The sequence below is a fragment of the Calonectris borealis genome, chromosome 8 (assembly GCF_964195595.1).
Source record: "Calonectris borealis chromosome 8, bCalBor7.hap1.2, whole genome shotgun sequence".
NCBI lineage: Eukaryota > Metazoa > Chordata > Aves > Procellariiformes > Procellariidae > Calonectris > Calonectris borealis.
In genome coordinates, this window is record NC_134319.1 from 6,564,036 (window position 1) to 6,591,625 (window position 27,590).

Here is a 27,590-nt window from a genome sequence, read left to right on the forward strand (position 1 = left end):
CATTTCAGTCTTTACTTTAATCCAAGGACCATCCTTCCTTCCAGGCCTTCAAGTGGACATAGGCAACACAGTCTTTGAAGATAAATCATACACTGTTGGAGGAAAACCTAAAAGTGTCCTCATCTTACCCTAATTAAGGTGTCCTAAGAAAACAACAATAAAAGACATCAGCTGCGATGGAAGTGTTGAGCTTGATAGGGGGGCCTGAAAGATTCAGACAGTAAAGGTCATTTTTGAAAGAATAGTAAAATATGTGGAATATATGGAAGATTAGTTCCATTAAACCCTGAAAGCATATCAGTTCTGTCAGTCATTTTTGTAGCTGGCTACGCTAATGTTTTCTGCATCGAGGTGATGCAGTAAAACTTAGAGGAATTTGTAAGGTTTATTTCATGTTGCTGGAATTTGTCTAAGCTGGAGTTTGTACTGGACAGTTACATTTACAGAATCTGCAGTTTGGAAAATCTGTGTTGCTTCTTGGTTTGCCTGTTCTGTAGCATGTAATCCACCAATAGAGAAGTTGTTTCTCGCTCCTGTAATTTGACATGAATTAAAGTGATCACAAGGTGTTTTTTTCTTTTTTTTTTCCTTCTTATAGAGGAGTGCAGTCTTCCTGCATTGCAGTTAGCAACTGTTGTTAAAAAGCTAATTTGCAAAAATAATGCTTAACTCTCTTGTGCGTGCATGTGTACTTACTTTGTATAAGCAGGTCCTCTGTTTGCTATTTAGGTTAAGAATCGGTATCCTAGCACCTAGTAATACTAATACCACCCTGGAGCATCCAGAAGGCACCGATTTCAGTGGAACACGCAGCTTGCTAGGCATCAGGAGCACTTTCTGTAGTGCCTGAGGCTTTCATGGACATTTCCTACCAAAATCTAGCTGTGTTCAATGTTGATTTGCTTGTGAGACTTGTCAAGTTCAAAGCATGAGTTAGTATGGCAACAGTACTGATGCATCTGTAGAAATTCTAGCTCCATTGGCTTTGACTAAGAATTGTGACTATTTTTGAAGATTTTAAAAACATTTGGGGGATTAGCAGTCATTTTTCTCCGCATAAAGTATCTTTTAAAAAAAATATTGACAATGTTAAAAAAATCTTGGTTTCTGCTGAACTTCAACTGAGTTAATAAAAAAGAAATAAATCTTCTGACTTATCTAAACTACTAAAATGTTGGCAAGATGAAAACCTAATGAAAAATAAGTCATTTCTGGCAGGATGCACTCTTTTTGTTTTGCATTTCGTTACATTTATCTATGAGTCCATTGTTGCTACTTGTTTTCAATAAAAGGCAGTTGTCGTACAAACCCTACTCTGATGGCTGAGCCAATCTGTAATTTTAATGAAAAGATTAGATTCGGGTAAATCAATTAAATTTACTCAAAAGAATAGCCTGATAATGTTTAAGGGCTGCCTTGACTGACTGTAAACTTTTTTCCAGCATTCTTCTTAAAGAATCAATAGAGCAACCTCAAGCACTAAACCAGTAGAGAGAATTTTAAAAAAGCACATTGGTAGTGACTGTTATTGCTGTATAATTAATACAGACTTTGTCTTGCAGATTTTTTTGCACAGTTCTTTTGAATAAACACTAACACTTTAATGGAGAATCGTTACGAAACTTTCAGCAATGAAATGCTCAGAAATGTCCATGGCACACTGTTCACTCATGGGAAGTTAAAGCCCCTTTGCAAAACCCTATAAATTACATCTAAAAGTGTATTGTTTTGTTTAAACTGAGGTCCCATCATTGATTTCAGTGTACGTCACATTGCAATAAAACTGTGGCCTTCAGTATCTTCTGAAAGCATCACTGTTTCGGAATTACATAATAGACGTTAAAACTTGATGGCTGGAGAACAAGATGTAACATGCCTTAGAGGGTCAGGGTCAATAGTAAGTGTCAGCTTTTAGACGTAATGTTTTCCTGGCAAGACAGCAAGACTTGCCATCCCTTTGGACTAGGAGGAGAAGGGACATTTATAGGTAGAGCTGAGCTTATCCTTGCAAGAACAGTGCATCCTTTAGGGCTGGGAATAGTGTATTTCTACACGAGCACAACCTGTTGGCCAGCTGCACAGAGAGATTACAGGGAGGTGAAGTAATGTAGCTGGGATGTGATCAAAGTTCTGTGATGGGTGGAGGTGCTGGAGGGAAAAGAGTGGCAATTAAAATAGGTACAATCAAGGTAAAACTCATGAGTGAAATCCCAATACCCATCCTTCTTTCTGATTTGGTTGTTTCGTAGGTAAAAAGTTCATAGGCTTCAAAGAAGATTTTGGCTGCAAGGTCAGGATTTGGTTCACTAAGTATTTTAGATTATTTTCATAATTAGTTTCTAATAAAAACATGGATGATTAAGTCTGGGAGAGCTCAGCATTTAGTCCTTGATTCTGCCTCACATTCTTGTCTTTCAGAGGGAACTTTGTCCAGTGTTCCTCATTTATAAAAATTCATTACCAATATAAATCTCATCCCCAGATGTCTGCGTATCTCTGAAAAAATACAGATGGCTCTGAGAAATCACGTTTGATTTTATAAAAATCACTTTTCCCTTAGTACAAACCCAACTGCTTGGACTGAAGCAACTCTTTTAGGGTCCTCTAAATAAGAGAATACTTTTTAACTTTAAAACTTTACCAGGCAAGGAAGCAGTACAGCAAGATGGAGATAATGAAACACAACAAAGATACTAAGAACAGATGTGACTGCTTCAGCAGCATCCCGTAAACTGTCCACTGTACCACTTAGCAGAGAGAGTAGCTACTTCTGTGTGGTTTGTTTTTTTCTAAGAACAAAGGATGTATTTCAGGCAAATATACAATATTTATTCTAGCAAAAACAAATAAGCGCACTTAATTTTTGGTTTATTTTATTATTTATTTTATCTTTTAACTTTTTTTTTGTGTAGAATATGTTATTTTTCAAATGCATTGTCCCTTTGTACCTTTTTTGGTCTCCTCTTCTCTACATTGAAGTTGTCTGGGGGCAAGGTTTGTCTGTCTTGTTTTGTATTTGCACGTCTCTAGCAAAAGGAAATTTTTTAGGACTGGAGATTTCAGGCACTATGGCAATATGAATAATGGACAAGTACTCAGCTTCCTGTCTCTTCATCCCGATTGATCATGTCACTGTATTGCTATGAAGAACAAATCTGTATATGATACGATGCAAATTGGGAAACTGGCCTCAAAATACCGTAGTGTCTTGTGCTGAAATCCCATACTGACAGGCCATGCTGAATTTAGAGTGCTAGGTTATTAAAAATACAGGGTTTCTAAGCAACAGTGTTTATAGAAGGAACACTTCTTGTTCACAGTTTTCCCTTTGACTGCTGTATCTATAAAATAGCTAAACCAACAGTATCGAGGAGGTTTCAGTGTTGCAAAACAATTAATTTTGATACTAATTAAATGGGGCTCTGCTGCCTTCCTTGTGCTCCAGTGTATTTGCACTGCTTATAGGCAAGGTACAGGATCCTGCAATGAGTGGGTTGCTCTCTCTATTTTATAAAGCATATTGTTTAGGGTTGTTTTTGTGAACAGCAGTTTGGTGATCCATAAAATAACGTAAATTGTCACGTAAGATAAGAACTTGCAAAGGAAAACCTTGCATTGACTACAATCCTAGTTTTAACTCAAATATAATATTCTAAAGAACAGAAGAATGTGGTACCATAAACTATGGAAAATGCTGTTTTACAAAGAACACAAGTTCTGCTTGTCTCTGCGTTGTGTATTTTCCCCCTTCTTCCAGATGATTTATGTAGTGACTTTCACAAGCCTCACGGCATTTTGTTGAATTCCAAAGGAACTTTACTTATATAGAGATGTGTGTGATAGGATTAAAACTCAAGTATCTGTCATTTAAATGCTAATATCTCTGGATTAGGAGAACTTGGCAGGAATTACCAGAGCCCAGTGATGGTGCATACTGATTTGAGGTAATCAGTGATGTTGAGTGCCCTATGCTGGGAGTAGAACCAACACCGTCTTACGTCAGGGTCAAAGCAAAGAGAATTGTACTTAATACAAATTGGCTATGGATGACTTTGCCTAGGATGCGAAGTCCATTTGCATAAGATGACTGTTTCTTCAACCCAGATGCTGGTGAAATGTACGCGGAGAGTGGCTGAGCCCAGTGCAGGCTGACGGCAGGGTGTCACCCTGCAGTCCTGTGAGAACTGCCCATCCTGTTGCATTCTGGCCATTCTTTCAGCTGTACGGTGGTGAAGTCAGACTGCTGCATACAAATGCATTTATAAAATCAGTATGTGATCATATTTATAAAAATCAAGTAGGAGTAACTAATGTATGAGATCACTTAAGAGGAGTTCTGCAATCTTAAGCAGCTGAAAGAAAATGTTGCCTGTTTTAATTCAAAACTATGATTTCAAAAGAGACAGTCTGGTGAGATTTAACGATTATTCCTGATTTTGTTTCACAGATGAACTAAAATTCAGAATAGTGATTTGAGAGAAATGGCAGAACCATTTTCATGAATCAGTATCAAACTTACTAGAAGAGAATTTTATTCTTATGTCTAGATTATTGTAATGGTATTAATCTCTACAGCGTGTCATGAATCCATGCAATATTCCCAAATGCTAATGTTTGTATTGGCACTTACATGTTTACAGATGTATGTGCAAAGCCAGTCTTCTCCCTCCTGATTTTAACTTTAGGAGGCTGCTGTCACAGTTATTCTCCTGCAACCTGCAGAGACTTCCTCATTTAATTCTTGCTGAGTTTACTGTCAGGTGCTGCATTTTGGCTAGACCTTGCTCTCTTTAGGGAGTTCATTGATGTCCAAGCAGAATGCATGCCAGCAGATTGTGGAACATAATTTGTAATACAAAAAAAGCCAGGAGGTGAAAGTTGTGTTTTAGTGCACAGATTTCTTAGGCCTTTGTTTATTATGTATTCTGTAGTAACTAATTCCTCCAGGACAGTTTATATCTAGATTTGTCCAGCTTCAGTGGGAGCGTGTTGAGTGAGCATGGAACAGACTGCACAACACATAAGATCTAATCTAGCAATGGCATGTGTGCAAGCAAAACTTTGCATTCATGCATTGCCCCAGGGATTTCACTGGGGCTCTGCCGGGGCACCCAGTTCTGCCTACATGGAATAAATGGCAAATAGGAGTCATGTGTCTGAAAGCAGCACAGAGCTGTCAGATGCTTGTTTTAGCCAGACTTTACTATTTGTATAAACACTGTAAGCACTCTGTTGCAAAGCTTGGAAAACATGTTGCTCTGCCTTCTTTGTTTTGGTTTGATTTTATTTGCATGCATCATTTTACATGTGAAGAAATTAACCCAATATGACCAACCAGATTGCACAGAAGGTAGGATAAGGTTTTACAGGCAGAATTTGTTTCCTCGTGTCCTTTCTCTTCTGGAACATAATTTTACCAAAAAACCCTGATTTGAAACACACCGATTTGCTCATAACAAATGTTAAAAAAAATAATCCAGATATCCACTGGTTTGTGAATGCAGAGTCACACGTTGTTGAAAATGCACTAGGCTCAAATGTTTACTTTAGACAATGATTCTGAACACTGGGAAGTTGTGGGTCTTACATACAAATATTAGTCTTTCATCTGTCTTCAGAACAAGCAAATATTGGGAGATGAACTTGCTCATACTTTCACTGCTGCTCGGGTGAAGTATTTCAGGCACTGAGGTACAAATTTGCTTTTGATGTTGGCTGGTTTTTCTGTATATCTTTGGGATAATAAATATGGAGAAAAGATACATTCATTATTAACTTCCTAGAGACTGGCCATCTGATTTATGGCTTCAAAGTGTCTCCATTTAATCTGTCAAAACGGATTTTAAACTTCATTTGTCTTCTGGTTTTGGCAGCACTTTTTACCTTGAATTCAACTGTTTGACATGCATTGTACCAGAGTCACATTTTAAAAACATTTACAGTACATTGCAAAAAAAAGGTTCAATTTGGTACATCTGCTTTCAATATTATGCATCTCTAAAAGTGAAAACAATTTGAGAGTTGGCATTGGGAATGTTCTTGTAGCTGTGAGCACAGCATTTAGGTAACTTTTATAAGAACAGAATAATAATTACAGAAAATGAATTGTCACTGAATAAAATTGTCCTGTGATTATCACCAATTAGAGTTAACAGCTCTGGTGGCCTGCTGATTAGATGCAGAACATGGTTTCCCCAAACTGAAAGATAGGCCATTTCTCCAAAGATTTTTTTAAAATTACTTTCAGAGACTGCATTCCTGACCACGCGACATTAACAGCCCCCTCAGGCTTTGCATGGACACCTCACAGTGTAGGCGACCTCCTCCAGGAGGAGAGCTGCATCTCTGGAACTGATAAAACTCTTCGTGCTCTCCCTTCGCCCTAAAGGAGCAGAGCCTCAACTTTGGGCTTCTCTCCAGACTCTGCCTTTCAGGCACTCACCACCGCTCCTTTCCTGACTCTCAACCATGGAGTTGGCACAGTGGGAAAATAGTGCATTGCAGGCGGAGGGGTGGTACAGCGAGAAGGAACAGTGTTGTAGCTCTGCTGGAGTTGTAAGAGAGAAATCTTCTCCAAGTACATATACAGCTCAGGGTTCCCCTGTAGTCCCCGTGTTTTTAATCATAACTGCATAGGCTTGTTTTTATCAGGAGAACAGCCTTTCACCGTCTTGCATTTTTTCATCCCTACTGTCACTGTGTATTAGTTTTTTCCTTCACTAGTCTGGATGATTATCGGCAGGGGAATATTGCATGAGTAAAGTTCACATAAGAGGATGTATTAGCAATAGAAACACAGGGTAACGGGGAGCTGGATAGCTGGCAGTGTGGGTAGATCAGAAAGGCATTGCCTTAGGAATATTCTGCAGAAAGGCCTGGAAGAGAAGTGCGGGCTGAGAGATCTAAGTCAGAGATGAAGCCTATGTTATGAAGACCTTGTGGTAGGGACTGTTCAAAGTAAGAGTGAAAGGAAGAAGACTGAAGGTGTAGCGGTCTGGTTTTTAGCTGCACGGAGCTACCTTTGATGACTTATCATCCATGAAGCAATGTCAGAGACTGAATTTTTAAGTGGTGGTAGGCAGAGGCAGTATGTTTATGTTTGGTTTTGTAACTGAGATTACCAAAGTGATGGTGAAGAGGGAAGAGAGAAATAGAGAAAAGACTAAGCTCTTTGAAATTGAGAGGACATGAAGAGGATCCATCCTCTGGACAGCTCACTGGAGTAACTGCTTCTCCCTGTGCATCACAGGGGTTGGTCATGGTTGCCACTAGATAGAATAAAATAACCTGGTGTTCATGTGTGCACTCACCAATTCAGAAAAGTCTGCTGGGGGTTGACACTCCTAGCTTGCGTTTGCCTTGGACCTGTCTGGCGTGGCATTGGGGGATTATTGCCTGCATTCTCATCAATGTAAGGAAGGATTTAAGCAGTTTCATTTTTTTCTGTACGTGCCTGATGCTGAGCCTGGGGTTTTTATTCTTTCAATTATGCTCTGTAGCACTTGGAATGCTTAACAGAGCCAGGCACAGGCAGTGCATAGGGATGAGAGCACTGGAATAGAAAAATAAACAGCGGAAACCCACAGCTGAACTACCAGATGCTGGGGTTCGTCAAGAGTTTTTTTATAAGAACACAAGGACTCTGACTGGGGTCATTATCCCCACCAGCCACTTGTCAGCCTAAGTCCCTCTTTTTTTTTTTTTTCCTTTTTTTTTTTTTCCTTTTTTTTCCCCCTTCTTTTTTTACCTTCTATCTCCACTCCTCCATATGAAATGTCCCTGTCCAACCGTGACTGAAACAACTGATCAGCTACTGCTTCTTTGGAAGAGAGGACCCACAATGCCCATACACACAGGGGTGTGCAGGCCACTGTGTCACTTCTGGAGACATTGCTGTGACACAGGGCTTGCCTTAGAGTGTAGGAGAGCAGAGGGAGACACAGGTCACCAGGTAATAGGATGTTTAGGAGGAACTTGTTTTCCTTCTTTACTAAAAGCACTGATCTGAAAGTGTGAGGGGTTCCCTTGGCTCTGAGCACAGGTTGCAGGGGCAGAACACAGTGTGTGTGTGTGTGAGCTCTCTCCTTGCCTCTCCTCATGGTCTCACCCTTCCCCACTTTCTCTCCTGCCAAGCATTAACTGTTGGTCTTTCCTACCACAACCTAAGCCCAGCACCGCAGTTGTCTCTACTACACGTCAAGAGGTTTGACATGCTGTATTTGGCCCATGATGCAGACAAAAGATGTAGAAACCTTAAGCTACAGTTGTGCCAAGGCCACTGCTGCTGTGCTGAGCGGCACTGGCTCATCATTCCTTTGTGCTCTTCTGCTTGTATCGATCTCTTAGGCTGTGAACTTTCTGATGCACGAGTCATATTTTTGGTCATTCCTGTGCAGAATAATCCTTTGTGCTTTGTGCTATATTAATAAACAAATAACAGGGCGTGCTGTAGAACTGCACAGTTCTCACTGTATGTACAAAGAACAGTACCCTCTGCAATGCTGAGGGGAAGGAGGGCAGAAGGTTCCCTCGCAGCTCTGCCATGTCTCTGTGTTTAGATAACCACTACCCGTGTCTCGGAAGTAAAAGCTGGGGGTAGCTCATTTGCCATTGCTGCACCTCAGTCAGGTGGGTGTGAGGGAAGAGGCCATGGATGATCCCCAGCAGACCACAGTAATTCTGGTGCTCTGGCCTCTGCTGCATGGATGTTCTGCAGCAAAGAAAGATAAGAAGTATCAACGGACATGAAAGGGAAAGCAAAACTGGAACAGGCAGTACATGTGCCTGACAGTGACTATAATGCAGAGCAGTCTGAGCATCAAGGGTCTGAGTCCAGAAGAAAGGTCAAGAGAGATTCCTACCAAAGCCAGTAATTGTTTTCTTTTTTAGCTTGTTTATTTTCTATGCAGTTAGCAAAACATGACTCTTCATTATGTGTGGTGTAACCAGTCATTAGCTGTATATACATGGCTGGGATTCAGTTACACAGAAACAAGATACTTTGCTTTTCCACACTGACTGAGAAGAGGAAAATGCTCTGACTTACAGGGGATCTAGCCCTGAGCTTTGGGAAGCCACTCTTGCTTGTGTGGGACGAGTCGCTGCAGCACACATAATGATGTTTCTGTAGAGCTTAGTGCTTTCTAAGCATATCCACTGAGTAAGCGCATGTGGCCGACAGCACAGCACCTGACATCTGGGCTTGCCTTTGATCCAGGCTCTGAGCAGTTTTGCCAGCCTAACCCTGGACCCATGCTAATAGGCCTCTGGAGACAGGCTTTCTTACTGGGGAGTGGGAAACCCCCCAGGGTGTTACCCTGCAGCGTGAGGACTTGGTAGCTCAAGTCACGCCAGTTTAGAGATCCCTGCAGCATGCTCTGAGGTGGCCCAGCTTTGCTGTTGCTAGTCCCTTCTTTCTTTGCTTTTCTTTTTGGAAAACTACTGCTAATGATTTACAGTGCAAATAATGCAGAATACTTGCTTCTATAATATTACAAATAGTGATTTTGGAGCTGCTCTCATCTTTTCCCTCTTGCTGACTGCCAGGATCCATGCAAATGAAGGGCTATGACAATGAGAAGGAAAAATCCCTTGTTTTTCTCTTTTTGGGAACTTCCAGAGGTTGCATTCCTCCTCCTTCATCTCAGCTAATTTCTTAGTCAGCATGCTCAGGATCATGTGGATTTCTGCCAGGTAAATACAGATTTTTGTGAGCTGTCCTCTGCCCTGTCGGCAATCATTTTAGCTCTAAAAGGCCATGGCTTAGCATGGGGCTCAGATGACACACACGTTCAGCGTCCAGCTCCTTTATTTTTTAAATGGCTTCAGTTACTCCCTCTCTGTTGTCTTTTGCAAACCAGCCATAGGGTTTAGATGTATTCTGCAGAACTTGTGCTAAACCAAACAAGGCAAACCTAAGAAAGGCTTAATTAAAACAACAGAAATCTCACACTCACTGACTCTATTGCTGGAGCCCTTTTTGCCTGTAAACAAAAAATTCAAATGGCTGATTTTCCCCCCTCAGTTTCATAAGTGGTTACTGAGCTTCTGCAGTTGCTACATTCCTTAAAAAGTTGTCATTTCTTTTTTGGTCACACACTGGGGGACTCCATTGTTTTCCGTGGTGCCTATTGAGTTAGGCCCATCGACAGCAGAACTCATTCTGGGTCATTAAGTTTGGAGGCACAGTAGTATAATTTGGTGACTTTATTCTGTTTCTTAGCAGAGACTTGTATTAAAGTCACGCACACACAAAACCAGAATAACCATCGTTATCCCTTCCCCCAAATTCTGAGAGCATTAAAGGACCCAGCCAGGCAGCCTCAGGTAAAACATTAAGAATGTGCTGGCTGAACAAGAGTTGCTATTTCAATGCTACAGCAGAATAATAATAATAAAAAAAAATCGAGGAGCTCTGTTTAGGCACATATCAGGCAGAAGTAGCAAAACAACTTTGCTGTCTTACATTATTAATGATTCTAGTACTGTACTGTTCTAGTGTTGACAATTTAACAAGTTTCCTCGGAAAAACTGGCTGTGTTTAAGGGAAGATTCACACAAACAATTCATGATCTGGAGAATATACTATACCGTGAGACAATGAAGAAGGCAGCCAGTTAGTCACTGAAGAAAAGGTAGGAACAAAGTCTAAAATTATCTATAGAGGGAGAATACCAGGTATGTCTTGTGTTTCAATCTAGCACACAAAGGCATAATGAGACCCAATGCCTGGGAGCTGGAGTCAAACAAGTTCAAGCTATATAAAATTCATGCTGAGAACCACAGAACAAACTGCCACAGAAGCAATTCTCCATCATTTAAAGATTCCACTTTGAGATTTGATGTCTTTCTAAAAGATAAACTCTAGATCCAACAGCATGTGGTTAAACTAGATGCAGATATCCCACAGGACATAAAATGCACCAAGCACATTGGCATTCTTTCTGGGTTCAGCTGTGTGGTCTTTGGAAGTTGCTTTCTATTCCTGTGCTATGCCTGCTATTCACAAACTCAGTTACTTCACCATAGGGTCTCCATTTCCCACTTAGAAGTAGTTCTTATAGGGCACGTTTCTGGGTCTTTAGTCCTTACATTTAGAGAATCTTGCATACCTTTTGACCACACTTTACCTGCTATGGGAACATTTCCATCTCCACAGCTCTTAAACTGGCATTTTTTTCCAGCACTAAATTCACATAAAAATGCACATTCCATATATAAATCCTCATCCTTCATTATCAAGGTTAGCAGTGTGCCAAGGTGATGGGAAAGGAAAGGAATGGGACATCTGCCCAGAGTTTTAACAAGCTAGACTTTCTCAGTCTGAGGTCCTCAGATCTAGTCTGAGTAGAAGACGATCATTCTGTCTGTGGCTCTCTGCTCAGTTTGGTTAGTCAACAGTATTTACTGGGTTGCTGGCTGCAGTAGTTGTATCTCTAATTGAGCACTGGAAGCTTTTATTAAAATGGAGATGTTAGAATTGATCCCTCCAGTGTGCATCTTTAGATACTCAGTTCTAGAAGACTTAATAGGTCTGATCTTGCACCTTCTAGTTTTGTAGTACTGTTACTTCACTGGCTATGGCAGTGACTCCTGATTGACAACCAGACAAGAACAGAACTGGACCCGGAGACAATATGATTAATGAATTACTCTCAGTTTCACTGGATCAATTAGATCAGCATGTTAGAATGATTTCATGCCCTTCATGTATTCTTGATGGCGGGGATGGTCAGCAGAAAAAGTGCTGTAAATCTGAAGAGTCAGCCCTAATTAGAGTTTTGAGAATGCCATAACACTGGAATCTGGACAGTGTGCAAGTATGTGCATTTTCCTGAGAGTTTTTGTTCAGTGTTTTATGCTGCTAAGTTGAATTCTAGAGTGATGGGACCTTGGTGGAGGCAACCTTTACCTCTGCATGTATGCGTTTGGTAAGTTCTATACTGAGATTTCTAGGCATTTTTCAGAGGGCGGTTTAGTGCAACAGTAAGAACCAACAGGAAAACTGGGTCATACCAAAGGTTTATTAACCTCATTATTCTGTGTCTTATCCAAGAAAAAAGATACAATAATCCAGATGAGATTTAACTGCTAGGTCTGACTACCATTGTGCTGCTTCCTTGTTGGCTCACAGTGAAGGAAGCATGTACCTGCTACCATCTGCAAAGAGCAGGATCTGATAGTGTAAAATGTGGAGAAAGAAAAGGTAGCATAAAGTACAGAAAAAAGTCTGGAGGGAGTTCAGAAGAGAGACAGAGCAAGGAGATCAGAGCTCTGGAAAACATGATTTATGAGAAAAAAACAAAATAATGAGGGCTGTGTAAAACTGGCAAAAGAAGAGTGAGCGGAGACAGCCTTTAAAGACATAAAACGTTGCTATGGAGGGCAAGAGAATGGACTCTTCTCCATGCCCAGTTTGGACAGGACAATATGTAGTGGACTAAGTTGTGCTAAGGGGGCTTTAAGTTAGACATTAAGAAAAAATTTCTAAATCAAATGAAACAACTGAATAGGTTGCTGGGAATGCTGGGGAATTGCTGGAAGCTGTAAAGGACAGATTGGCCAAACACCCCCTTAAGTTTGTGAGATTGGATTATGCTGTAGGGACACAGGATAGAGTAAATCACCTTCTGAAGACTCTTTCAGCCTTGTTTTCTGTGATTGCATAAACTGTGTATCAGAGTAAAGGGCTTCTCATGATTACAATGACACTTATGTATCTGTTTCTTCACTGGAATATCCAGCTTCTTGTAATCAGTGAGATACCTTATTCTCATGACTTGTGTGGAAAGTGCAGACCCGGTTTACAGAAGGATGTAGAAGGCAGCGATGCTAAATAAAAGTAGAGAGTACTCCACGTACCTCTTAATCCATAGCAACTGCCCACTGTCATCACTGGAAGATTCACAGAGGGCTTTTAGCAGGAGCTAAACCTCTAATTGTTGTTTATTCAGTGTTCATGTAAGCCAGCACCATTCAGTGAGAACATTCTCCCTTTTTGTAGCAGCCCTTGTACTCTTTAATCTTTCTTCATCATCCTATCTCTGTTTTTCTTCTTCCCTGTGCCTTGACCTCTTCATAGCAGATTCCACAACAGCCTCATTCTTACCCTGTCCCACAGTCTGCTAAAAAAACCCACAGCAGAACAGGTAATGGTGAGGGTGGCATGGTTATCACCAGAATCTGACTTTCTGAAGAGACTGATACAGTCAAGATGTTCAGTCCTCCCAGCTGTTGTCTGAAGCTGCCCCATTTTGGATAGACACCTGAACTAATTATATTTAAGTCATAGAGGAGAGTTTTTCTTCTTACTACGTTACATGGCATATAGCTGGTTACTGCACCAATACCTCATATGTTTGACACTGTCCTTCAGTAGACTGTTCTTACTGGTACTAACATTAAGGTGTATGTTTAACATGCACTGCATATATCTACAATGCTAAGACTGCAGTTGTAGATAACTGCTGTTCTCAACTTGCACTTCTCAGAGAAGTGCATTCTGTTGTGGTGAGTCTGCAAGAGGCCCGTTCGCTGGCAATGAGTGCAGAAGGGTAAATTCTACTTAAATAGAATTAGTCCCAAGCATAGTTCTGGTAAAATAGAAAACGACATTGCAAATCACTTGGTGTTAAATATATTTCAAATCAAGTCTTGAAATAATGCCAAAATCCTGGCAGAAAGAAATGTCAAACAATGAAAACAGCAAATGAAAAGTAGCAGGGGTAGGCTGTTGCTCTTTTCAGCATATATTGGGGAAACTGTTTGTTTGTCTTGAATTTTCTTTCTGGCAGTGTTAATTCTAAGCTGCGAAGAAGCCATTACTGTATTAGGTATCAAGTGTTAAATGATGAAGGAGACTGTGTAGGTGAAACGGTTGCCTGTGTGGTAGCAATTTGAGTTTTCATTGTAAAAAATTATTTTACGTAAGAGCACAAAGAGGTTGATAGGGGATGTAGGTTACTTGGTAAGTGTGAGAGATCTGCAGTGAGTCTAGATGGAGGTTGTGTGTGTGATGTCTCCTTTTTAATAAGAGAATGGAGAAACCAATGCAAGTTGCGTTAGGAGAATGTGTAGTCTTCAGCAACCAAATGCCTTTTCACTGTAGTTTTTCATCACTCTGATACATAAAGAACCAGGAAAAAATGTCTGGAAGAAGCTCCTATAACAAGTGAGCTTGGAGCAAAGATATCAGTAGAGAGGAGAGATTCATGAAGCTTCTCATAGGAAAAGAGCTTAATTCGCACTTTTTGGAGGGCCATCAAATGGAAGACCACCCATAGCTGGAAGCTGATGTGCAGTGCAGGTTTACTAGCTCCCCTCCATTGTCTTCTCTTTACATGTTGGAGCATTCCCATCACATAGCAACATGGAAAGTTCTCTCTAGACTCTCAGTGCATTTTGATTCCTATTATGAGTAATTTTCTGTCTCCTTTGACTATGAATAGACTGGTTTCCAAATATATGCATCAGAATTGGGTCCTTAAGACTAGATGTTGTGCATCCACATCTCACCAGACCCTTTCCTCCATCTAGCTTGCATTGAAAAGAAAAAAATGCTTTTTAGTTACCAGCTTCCTCTTTGTTTAAAGTTTACTGTTTCTGCATAACCCTGTGTGATCTACAGTGATTCTATCTTTGTAGCAGTTAGCTTCTGTGGCTTCTACTGACTTGGTGACACTTCTAGGCTTCTAAATCTTTGAGCCCAACATGTTGATGGAAATAGTTTTTGTTGTGCTCTGTTGGGTGGTGGGTTTTTTCCTTTTTAATGTATATAGTGTACTGCTGAGCCAGGCAGACATAAAATTCCTTCTTGGGACATAGAGAAATATATGTTTACACAAGGCACATGCAAGGTGCCATATGGCAAAACCCCAGGTTTCATTCCCTGCACATCCCTGTGTTTCAAATGTTTGGGAGAGCGTATACCCCTGCGGAGTCTATACATGGTCTGCTGGCTAGAACTTCCATGGAAAAGAGAGACTAAATGGTCTGAGTAAAATAGGGGAGTGGAGATCTGGGAGTTTAAAAGTTCAGGGTTTAATAAGTAAATGGGAAAGCAATAACCCACATGCAGTTCATAGTAGGCATGCTCTAGCTATTAGTGAATTAAATGACTTAGAGGAAAAAAACAAAAGGAATAGATTTTCTCAAACTGTGCATGTATGGAAAGATCCTGTCTTCTCAACAGAGTCGTATAGTCAATGATGAAAGCATGTTTACAATGTGAACAATTCAAGTAGCCTCATCACAAAATGTGTGAACTTCTGTCTTGAAAGAGTCACTCTGGAGTTCTTTTAACCTACAGGCCCGGTCTAACTACAGGCTGCTGTGAAAACCCTGGTGGTGTCCATTTAGAGCAACAAAAAAGACAAACCAAAGGGGACAAGGGCAGGTGAGTGTGTACGTAACCCTAAACGGTGTAGAGTTGTCATATACCTTACACCAGTATGCACAATGGCATTTATTCGGGGGGTGTGGATTGATTTGTCAGGTTCAGGTGGTCTCTGGGAGTACAGGTTGTTGATCGATCCCATGTGTGAGAGCAGGGAGTTTTAAACCAGGTAGACTGACAGCAGCTTCTGTGTGTTATGCATGTTGCTCACATTGAAAAATACAGTTGTCTGGTACCCAGATAGTGTGACCAGCTTCAGCTAGGGCTAAAACTTGCGCATCTAAATAGTACAATGGATTTGGTAGAGCCAGCTTTGTACAGTGCGGCAACAGTCTTGCATCTATCGCATCCTGGGTCGTGTACTGGAAGGTGAGGCACAGGTTGGCGAGGGTTAAAGACAGCAGTGGAAGAAAGGGTTCCAAACCAAGCTTAGAAATGAAAGGGAAATGGATATGAGTGGAGAAGTGGGAAAGGAGAATGGGGCCAATGACTCTATTTGCATCTCCTTTGAACATGTTTACTCATAAGGTGGCAGAGGCACCCTTATTCTCCTGTGTTCGGCAGGGCAAGGAGAATCATAATGATATATCCTACCTATCAGGAATACTGAGAATTAAACCTATTCCAAACACAGTTTTCTTAAAAAAAGAAAAAAAAATACATCAAATTTCATTACATTGAGCTTATATTCTCTAAGTGCCCATTAGGAGGGTTTTAGGATTTCCTTTTAATTAAAATAATGTTTGTTGAGCTTAATATTTTCCTAAAACATTTATTTTAATGTCTTTTCCCCCTGTTACTAAAATCCAAGCAGTGAGGAAGGATAACTGACCACAAAAAAGGCCAGATGTGCTGAGAACAATATTTTTCAGATTGCCTGGCAACAAGCAAAAGGTGATTCCAAGCCGAGGGGGCTCTGTAACAATGAATGTAATGACAAGACTTGTGTTTCATCAGGCTGCAAAAGTTTTTGTCCTGATAGCGACAAAAGAGGGCAATGGTCGTTTTCAGTCTGCTCTCAGCTCTGTTTGGGGGCATAGTCTGAGATCCAATAGGAAGCCAAGAATGTTGAGTTTCAAACCTGAGTGTAGTGAAAGACTCCTTGTGATAGTAGACAGTTATTTTATTTCTCTGACAATCTATTCAATGTTGCCTAAAATGGTTATATTCTTACACATCTAGAGCCTAACTCAGAACATCAACTAAGGCTGTGAAGTCACTGGAACCTGAGCACATGGCATGTGTTTTCCTGAATCTCGGCCATACTCACTAACTTCAAAAAGTGTTGTGAAGGTCTCTGCTGGAAATCTAAGCTACATAACATTGCAAGCCATTTTAGCAGTGAAAGATGTAGTGTATTGTTACTGCGTTCTTCACCTCCCTGTTGGACTCCAAGATTACCTTTAAAATATCATAAAAAGTCAAATATGGGAGCCATATCTAGCCACATGCTCGAAGGTGAAAAGGTTACAGATCTCTAAACTGCTGAAATGTTTTCAAATTGTTTTAAATTAGACTGATATAAAATTAACCACACTTCTTTATTCCATAATGCCAACCCTACTCATTGACTCTTTTAAAATACTGTGTGTAGTCTGCAAAAAGAAATTCCACGGAACAGAAATAAAATGCAATCCAAATAACTTGTTTTAAAAATAAATTGAACATGAAATAACAAATATAGATTAGCCAACACTTGGGGTCCAGAATTTGCTAGAAAGACACACATGGGTTATATTTATCTTTCACAAGTTTTTAAGATTGATACTCGACAATTTATTTCACTAGCTGGGTTGTTTTAGTTTACAAGAGTTTTCTTAGCCCTTCTGTCTTCACTCATACATCAATGTGAAAGTAAAGAAATAACTATTTCTGTTATAGGATTTTATAGGATCGTTCAAAAAAAGTTGGAGGAAAGAGAGCCTTCTTTTTTATTCTAATCTTATTGAATGCTGTTGGTTTTAACCCTAATCTGTTATAGATTCGTATCACCTGTATCTATTTTCAATTAGGCAGAGGATCTGCCACCTCTGTTTTCATACACAAATGTAGGACAATTTGGGTCTTCACTTGACTCTCACTATACAGTATGGTCTGCTCTGTAATAAAGAATCTTTTTGGCTCTCAGTGTGTTTTTATTAAGATAGTGTACAAGCATTATATAAAAAATGATGCCAAGTCTCTACCAGCTGTATGAAACAGGCCTTAGAACGTGATCAGGTTGTAACTGATACAGAGATCTAGGGTGAACCTGGAATGTGGTGTGAGCTGCTTTGTTCGTCTTTGAGATACGAACTCTTGAATGCAGCAGTGAAAATTTAGTGCTGTTACTGTTAACCACTTCAGTCCTCAGGTAAGGACAAACAGCAACAAAAAAGACTCTGAGATCTCTTGTGTTGATGCTTTGGAGAAAGAATTGTTGCCTTCCTTTACCAGTCTAAATGAACCAAAGGAGCTGTGTGTGACAAATAAGAGTCATATTGAAAGTCAATGTGTTTGACCCCATGGGCTGCCCAATGGGCTTAAAGAACTGCACAATTATATTTGAATATTTTTAGTAACTTTTCCCTATAATGTTGACTTTGTTTGATAGTTGCTATCTGTGTAGTGGTTTCCTCAGCATAATGTTCAGATCCTGCGTTTACTACCTGTGCATCACAGAAGACTCAGGTAATTAATGGAACAAGGAAGGAATTCTGCACCTTAATGCACTGCTCTGGGGCTATTCAGCTCTAAGGGGTTTCTTGCCGCCTTCTACCCTAGGAAAGAAACCTAGTGGTGCACAGTATTGATATCATACAGAGATGAAATCAAAACACAGAGAGAACTTCCAAAAATAGGGAGAGTAAAACTTAGCTTGTAATAAAAGTTTTCAAAGCTTTGTGAGAGAATACGTTTACCTACATAAAGAGTCATGGTCAGACAATCTGGGACCACATCATGTTTGAGTGATTTAAAAAAGATAATCTTTCATATTCAAATGTTATTGGAAGGCTTGTACTGAATTAGAAATTATTGCAAAGATCTCTTAAAGTGCAGAGCTTTCCTCTTTCAAATGGTGAGACGCCCAAATGTCTAGAGGTTTGTTGCGTACCAGATGGTGCAAATGACTGCAAAGAGATCAAGAACATCCGCTCTTTTGGGTCTCTCCAGGCCAAGATCTGGAAGTCCATGTTTAGGATATCTTGTTATGAGCTTGAAGATCTAAGTGAAAATAACAATATTACATTTGGGTAAAGTCTGCTTAAGGCTGTAATGTCACACATGGCTAATCACACCAGCCTACTTCTAAAGTGTTTTTCCTTCTCTTAAGCTGCATCCATAATAGAAAAATTTAGACCTAAACTCATATCCCTTCTAATAGCGGTTCACTGAAACTGAAGGAGAAACCATGTTTTTTCACAAGGCATAGGAAATCTGTCTCCATGATCACACAGTTGGACTTGCCTTGTAGGAGGTGTAAGAACAACTATAGCATCTATGTTCGGGCCTTTATGCTACTTTTCTGTCCCTCAGGCTTGGTCGTGTAGGATTAAGACAAGCCCTCCCATTCACCATAGAGAATTGCATGACAGGCATAAAAAACTTTGGGAAAGTGTTGATTTTTTTGTTGTTGTTGAAAATGTCGAAAACGCTCTGTGTTCATGAATCATTTTGAAGATTCTGTATTTTGAAGCTTTCAATTCATTCATTAGAGCCTTCAAGCAGGCAGTATAGTGCTGTGCATCTCTCTTGATGCTCTTAAATTACTGACTGTATAGGAGTTGTGACAGTCACTCCAGCCATATAGTAGTGGAGATTATTCAGTGCTAGTTATGTGGAATGAGTTGCTGAGTATGGGTACCTTCCCTACGATACATAGCTTTGCTGTTTTGGCACCTTTTGAGTTAATAATTTTCTCTCAGTGGAGGGCTTTGATGGCTTCTTCCCGCGTGGATGATTTTCACTTGTTTGAGAAAATCTGGTACTGTTTGGTCTTTCACTCGTCTCACGTGACTCATCCAGCTGCCAATAACAGCGTTCCATTTCTCAGTGTTGTCGTGGTAAATTTTGGACATCGCATCCAAACAAAACCAAGAATGGCAATTTTTTTTTTAAAAAAGAAGTAATTAAAGAGAATGAAACAGTAAGAAAAAAAAGCAAATGACCTAGTTTGGTCTTCGCCGCAAAACCCACAATGCTCTGGGGATATCTAAGTATGTTAGGCAAATATTTCAAATCTATCTCTATTTTGAATGTGAGTCATTTCAATTATACATCGTTTCAGTTATTTGTTCATTGGCCTTAATTAGGTAAGCTCCAAAGCACTGCAACATGTGTTTATTGTTGAATAATTACCGTTTTGGTAAGTTCTTGCTCTTATCTTCTTAGCCTTAATAGTTAATTTTATCAGAAAGAGTGAAGCCTTCCTGCATGGTAAACAAGATGTTCCCCAGGGAAGAAAGAGAGCTATTGCCCTTTAGTAGGGTTGTTTTAAAAGTTGATTTTATTGTTACACAGACAGGTTTCCCTTTGCATGAGGATATGTTCTGTTTTCCTCTAGGAGAATTTACCCCTAGCAAGAAATGTAGGGCTGACTCCGCAGATCCTGACCAGTGTGAGCTGTCCTTCCTGAGGTGTGTAGCCTCATCACAATCAATGGGACCAATTCTCACGTGACTTAATCTGGCATAAATCGAGGAAAAAAGTCCCCCAAAGTCAGTTACCCCAGAATGAAAGCAGCAGGATATCCAAAATTGAACTAACTTGATTACTCATATGGAAGGAATTGCCCGATTGCAGCCTTCGCACACTACTGTATCAACCTCTTCTGTTCCCTTCACAAGCATTTAAATGTAAAGATATAAATCAAAACTGCAGGACAGAAAAAGAGAAAGACAAAAGTTACCTTGATGGATTCCACTTCCATGAGATCCTTCTGGAAACCATTCTGTTTTTATTAGATTTACTCTCTGTAAATTAGGATTAGTTCTTTATATGGATTTATGAAATAGCTATGGTTCTACTGAAAGCAGGGTGAACCCTCTGGTATAAGACGGGGAGTATGTGCTCTTTTCATCTGTTATTGGTAAGTTACAGTATGTAGGTTAAAGGCCCCTCGATACCAGTGAAAGAAGAGATCTAGTTCCAGACATGGAAAATGCTTAAATCTTGTGTATGCCAGCCAGTGATATTAATATTGTATAAAACAGCCAGTTGTCAAAGGGCCAGATTCTGTTCTCAGTTACACTGGTGTAAACCAGACTTTTTTTCCTTTTTTTCAGAGGCAATGAATTTGCTTTCACATGTACTTGAACAGTTGAACGTAGACTCTGGTTGTCTGTGTTCAGAGACAATCTCTCGGTTCTTGTTTTAGTGGCTGTGGGGGGAAAAAAAAAGGGAGCCGCTGGTGTTGTTCCTTGTCCGTCATTGTTCCAACTCCCACGCGGTGGGCACATTTCAGAGGGCTTTGATGCAAGTGAGACTTCACTCAAGGCACTGTTGTGCAAGAAATTTTTAGCTCTTGTTAATAAATCTGTAAGGTACTTTGTGAAGGCAAATGTACGGTGGATTGGCTGAAAGATGTAATTTCACGGATTTAGGATAAGTGTTCTGTTCCTTTGCAGGGAGAAAATGTATTTTCTGATTTGACAGCTACAAGAGAAGATAATCATTTTTGACAGCACAGGGATAATGTTCATGTTATTCTAGGAAATCTCCATCTTCACACAAATAGGTATCAGTGTGTGCTACAGTTGGTATTGCTGAACTTTGGTGGAAGCTTCAAGTTTCTGTGTTTTGATAATATGATAAAATTGATAAAATGCATATTTAGAAAGCCCTAATGAATTTCAGACTTGTATCATTTGGGGAATGAAAGAAGGAGAGTGTTTTTATTACAAGTCCACTATAAATCATAAACATTTTAGAAGAATCCACAGTATTTCGGAGGGAAGATACATCTTGAATATATTCCAGGTAACATTGCTGATGGAAAAAGTGAGGAACTGTGAATTGGGTGTTGTAAGTGTGACTGATTTACCAACTTCTCTTGGTGGTGTGGCCTTTAAAAGTGTATAGAACTTATTTCACCAGTGTTCAATAGTGTACCCTTTAAATGTGATCCATGTATCCAAATTGACAACCACAAGTCTGATTATACAGTCTTGCTAAGGTAGATATTACCCCTGAAGTGAGTTAAGTTATGATGGGATGAAGCCAGAATAGGAATGGAATAAAGCCTGATGGAGCTGTGGACTCCAGAGGATATAATGATAATTTATGTCATGATTACAAGCAGGGCAGAGCTAATTGTCACAAACACCCACTATAAGCTGAAAGGCATCTGAAGTGATCTTCTTAAATGCCTCGGTCCAAAACCACCGAATACAACTGACTGACCTGCGCAGGCCAAAAGATGCTAGATTTCTGTACAGCTTCTTAGTCTCTTCAGAGTCATTCAGAACAGTCACAGAGTATCAGTGAATTCAGGTCTCTGAATATAAATCTGAAATAACTAGAACATGTGTATTAATAACCGTGAAGAAGGCTAATGGCCTATTTTGTGTAGTTTAAATACAAATTGGTTTCTCGTTAAAATCTCATGTATCGTTCCTAAAAATCTTACATGGGCTTTTTGTTTACATAGAATAAACTACACTTCCTAAGACTTATCACATGCCTTGGTATTGTGATGGAGCCGGGTAGGAAAAACCCTGTATTGTTTTTCCAATTTTAGAGATTCTGACTTCTGAAAAAAATAAAAATCAAATAAATAAATGGTCAAGAAATGTAATGTATCAGCCAAACACTGAGAACTTTTCAGTGGAAACAGGGAATTCTATTCTGGAAATGTCACAATAATGCCTCACGAGACTTGTAATTTGGGTGTCACATGTACCCAGTCTTTTCTATGGGTCTGGATGCTTGCCTGGACTACGTCTTCATCTGCTATGGTCTTCCCTATTACAATGGTGCCGTGGAGCATGATGGGGAGGCTGTGGAGCCCAGCCAGTGGAGGAGAATGGACTTTTGTGCTGTGATCCTTTTCACAATTTCTCCAGTTACCAGAGACTTTTTCTGCCTTCCCCAGTCACCTGTTTCTTCTCATTTATACTCACCAAAAACCTGAATGTGATTCTCATCGCTTTCAAAGCATTCATTGACTGTAATTATAGAGGACCAGAGCAGCTCAGCCTTCCCAACTTGCCTTTCGTTAGCTATAGGGATAACAGCTGTCCATAAGAGGAAACGGGATTTCATGTATGTTAGGGGACCTTTCCTCTGAGGAGCTGTACTTAAGCAGTACCTGACTGAAATGAGCACAATCTCTGATTGGAACTTCATAAATGATGTAACAAACCTGCAGTGATTGCAAAACTTCATGAGTACAATTTTACTTACCCTTATATCATTAACTAGACACTGTGATATCTGCTTAATTATGTATTATTATACCTATTTAATATAAGTGTAATACCTATATAATATAAGTTAAAACTCAGTACAGACTGAGTGATGAATTGATTGAGAGCAGCCCTGCAGAGAATGACTTGGGGATACTGGTGGATGAAAAATTGCATATAGGCTGGCAATGTGCACTTGCAGCCCAGAAAGCCAACCATGTCCTGGGCTGCATAAAAAGAAACATGGCCAGCAGGTCAAGGGAGGTGATTCTCCCCCTCTACTCCACACTCGTGAGACCCCACCTGGAGGACTGCATCCAGCTCTGGGACCCCCAGTACAAGAAGGTCATGGACCTGTTAGGGTGAGTTGAGAGGAGGGCCACGAAAATAGTCAGAGGACTGGAACACTTCCCCTATGAAGAAAGGCTGAGAGTGTTGGGGTTGTTCAGCCCAGAGAAGAGAAGGCTCCGGGGAGACCTTATTGTGGCCTTTCAATATGTAAAGAGGGCTTATAAGAAAGATGGAGAAAGACCAGTTCCAAACCATTCTATGACTCTGTATCAATATATACCTGCTCTGGATAATGCCACAAATTATAGTGTTGAAATGGTAGAAGTTGTGCTGTCAATGGCAGGTCCAATGTGGGTTTCAGCAGAAGAAGGACCAGACCTGAGACCAGACCTGAGAGAGTAAAGTAGGTTATTTGTGATGAGGATGTTTGTAAGTCCTATGCAGGACTCATCCCTCAGAGGGATTCATTTCGCTCAACTTCAGCTGTCTAAAAGTCAGGTACTCAGTTTAAGTTGCATGTTTAAGTGCCTTCTGTAGTCAAGGAGGAGAGGAAAGCACGTCCTGAAGTTGCATGAGCCCATTTTAGACACTCATTTTGAGATGGCTGAACAACGTAGACATTGTCTGGGTAAAACTCATAGACAGCAAAACTATGGTGAGATGAATTGTGCTTTGTGACACCTTAGTAAAGTACAAACCTTGATGCTTGTAATAATCAGTAAGATTTGCATGAAACTGAGCACGAGCTTTGTCTCTTCTGTCACTTTGACTGCAGAATTCGTTTTCTTCCTCAGTGTGTGACACTCAATGCCTCCGTAGAGAGTGGACTAATTACAATGCAGTCTAGCTCTATAGTACCCATCACCACGAGCATTGGGTACAAGAGTGAAGGAGTTACTTTCTGGACTCTGTATGAAAACTACAGAAATACGCTTGCCATTAGTATCTGACACCATTACCTTTTGTCTCCATGAAAAAAAGAAGATTAGAGGGAGATCTAGTATTTTAAAAGCATGATTCATATACAATGGTGAAAATGTTGGTAAATGGCTATCGTGACTTTTTTAGCTAGCCTCTGAAGGCTAAATATCCTACAAATACTTTTATACATGCTTATCTGTGAATATTTGATTAGTTCACTACAGGGAAAAAAACCAACTAATATACTTTAAATTAAATGGAATTGCTAGCGTTTCCACCAATGTGATCTAAATTCTCAGATCCCCCTTTGTCCTCTCTTTTTAGCTAGATTATAATTTGTGGTTATATATATATATATTTCTGAGGAATATTGCTGTAGCTCTAGTCTGGTTTTCCAAGTCTGGTAAAATGTAATATTCACCAGAGCAGAATATATTATTATTATTATTAGCATTAGCATTTATAAGAATAGCTTACTTGGAAAATACAGTTAAATGTATACATTGAAACAAAATTAGTTTCCTTTTTTCACAGTGTTGACCTGACAGTAAAGTAGAAACATGCCCATCTAAAGTCATAATCACAGAGATAATTGTCTGCAAAGAAAAACTTGACTTACGTCACTGTTTTCAGAGCGCTCCTCTCCCTGAAAATAAAGGAACTCTGAAACGTCCCTTTCCAAAATCTAACACAGGCAAGACTCTACCATAAAAATACACAGAAGGAAGGCAAGCTATCAGACTAAGTTTTTTTGAGTTAGATTATGAAGTGTAAAATAGCCACAAAACTTAAAAAGAGAAATAAACAACAGTAATTCACAGAGCCAAATTCCTTTGGAATTAATTTTTGCTTCCTTGTGAAACCTTTCATTTCTACTGTCATGTCATTTACAAGAATTTTACAAGGAGATTCAAAGTAAGCATACAAGATACACAAATGAGCATGCAAAGTAATGAGCATAGAGGCTTCTTAGTCAAAGGCTTATGATTTTTTCTTTTTTTGACAGTGAACGGTGGCTACAATCATTGTAATTTGATCTCTGAGAAGAAGAACATGATGGACATGGAGATGACAAGTAGCTCAGTACCTGTCTGCAGACAAGGTCTATTCATCCACACAGGAAATCCCCTTATGCGAGACCACCCACTGTCCTGTGAGAGACTGCTTCACGTTGGTCAGCTGAACTTGACACACTCGGATATAAGGTATCACTGCAAGTTTTATCGGTTGATAAACTTCGCTCTTCTGGAGTGCTTCTTTGTTGGAACTATTTCCCAGTAGCATCCATGGGTGCTACGTTTGGAAGAGTATTTTTGGCTTTTACTTCATTTTGGAAGTCCTTTGGATGCTCATTTAACTGCGCTGCTCATTTGCAGGTTGGCACTGCAGGGGCATGCACATGTACGCAGACAGCTGTCCAAGGCAGTGCCAAGAAGAGTCACTGTATATATGCAGCCGCAGCCCCCTGCATTGAAGTTTAAATACAGCTTCTCTGGGGGGCCTCTTCCAGCATGCTCAAAAGTCAATGAGAGTTTTGCCAGGGGCTTAAGTAGGGTCAGACTTGCCTCCTCTGTACCTCCACCCTCCACCCCAATGCCATGTTGTTTCCAAATTGCAGCCTGGAAGGCAGGGATGATACTTACTCCCAAACCAATGTCTCCCATATGGCAATTTGGCATGCCATCGTCAAACCTACAGGAAGCCAATGCCACTTTTATTTCTACAGCATTTCCTTTAATGAAGTATTTTCAATGTTCCCATACAGCCACATCCTTGGTATTTGCTTTTAAGGCTGTAATGTGAAAATTTGGTCTCTGGTTTTGATATATACACTGTAGTTGGATATGCTATGAACAGAATCTCTATTTAAACATTTGCTATAAATTAATTATATGAAAACACAGAACTGCATTATTTTTTTGTTGTTGTTACAAATTTAACATTACCAGATTTTAAACAAGTACCCTAAACAGACATCCATTGTGAATAGAAGCCTGCTACAAATTAAAATCTGTCCATCTATTTTAATTACACTGCTTTTTGGCAGGGGATATAATTCGGAATAATCTTGACCTTTTTGAAGAGCTGTAGAAAAGAAAAACCTCAATAAAGTTGCAGCCTTTATCTTAGATACTTGGAATAATTGGCACTCTGTGCATGGAACTGTCAAGCCCAAATTTCCATAGTCACAGCAAGAGGAGATATGGCCTATTGCTTGGTCTTGGAAATCTGACTGTTTCTGATTTTATTATACATATTTATGTCTTGTTTCCCCTTTTCCATTTACTGGTGGGGTAAGAACATCTGTGTTTTCAGGAGGAGGAGGCACAGCAATATGGCAAGCAAGTGGAAAGAGCTTTTTGTTTGTTTGTTTGTTTGAAAAGGACAAATAATATCCATGCCACATAACAAAATATTCTGCTATCGCTACAAAGATTTGTAGATGCCGTTGCAGCTGGATTTAAGTCTGCTCCCTCCTAGCTTCTTTATGGTTCAATGAGGGACTGGCAGTTACCAACCTTTTTTTATTCTGTCAGTGAGGACAATTATGAAACAAAGATAATTAGGGCAGGAGCAAACAAAAGGAGGAAGAGAGTACTCTGCTTAGATCTTTTTGAACCTTTTTATAAAATCTATAATGAGGAAATGACAGATACCTGCATACCGGGGATCACAGTACCTACCCTCAGAAATATGAACCCCTTCCAGCCCCTATTTGGAAGAGGATTCCCAGAACAACATAAAGGATTGTCTGCTGCATAACATGAGAAAGTAGCAGGTGATAGGCCTGATTCTCTCCCCTTTGCTTTGCAGCATGGTCTAAAACCTTGAGGCTCTGCTGCTTCTAAGCAACAGTTTGGAAATGTTTGGAGAGTATCTCGAAGGACCCTTCCATTCCTTTACGGGTTGTTTGTGTGTCCCACTGGTCATGCTCTGCTTGTATGTCCACCTGGCTAATACTACTTTTGTCTGCATGGGATTTGCAAGGTAAAGCCAATGCCCAGCTCTGCTCTATGGACCTCATAGACACAGTGTCTAATTTTATCACTGTGCTATTCACGAGACACATGGTCCAGACCCAAAACCTTGGCATGAGAGAAGGTGGACAGTAGTTTGGACGATTTCTGTTCACGGTGTTTGTGATGCTAAAGGTTCTTGACAAGCAAGTTACAGAAAACATGGTCTTTCCCTGAAGATCTGAAAACAGAAGAACATGACTGAGTTGGGGGTGAATGCCCATCAGGTTTCAGTGAAGTCAATGGAAGCCAAGGGTGCTCTGTGCCTTCCCAGATTTCAGCCTTCATTAGATGAGAAGAATCAAAATAGATGACAGAAATAGGGCTGGAATGTACAGATATCTGAGCCCACAGAAGTCAGGGCAAACTCTGTTTGGTTGTTCTGTCCAGCCCTAGTGATCAGCACAGAAATAAAGCGAGATACAAATTAAAACAATCTCTCTGGGTTGAGCTTAAACCACTCTGCATTTCTATGATATGCCATGTCCAAGGAAAACCCAAACAAACCAGAGAGCACCTCCCCTAGCAATCCAAAATCTCCCTCAAGATTTGGGGTTATGATTGTCTTTGTCCTTTTTTTCC

At 40.0% G+C, this 27,590-nt stretch overlaps 1 protein-coding gene across 1 annotated transcript in view; it reads left to right on the top strand.

The window, feature by feature from the left end:
* GLIS1 (GLIS family zinc finger 1) overlaps positions 1 to 27,590 on the top strand; it is a 206,808-nt gene that overhangs the window by 69,679 nt on the left and 109,539 nt on the right. The window contains exon 3 of the mRNA XM_075155738.1: positions 24,998 to 25,196. Coding sequence (XP_075011839.1) covers positions 24,998 to 25,196 — 199 coding nt within the window. The remainder of the gene's footprint in view (positions 1 to 24,997; positions 25,197 to 27,590) is intronic.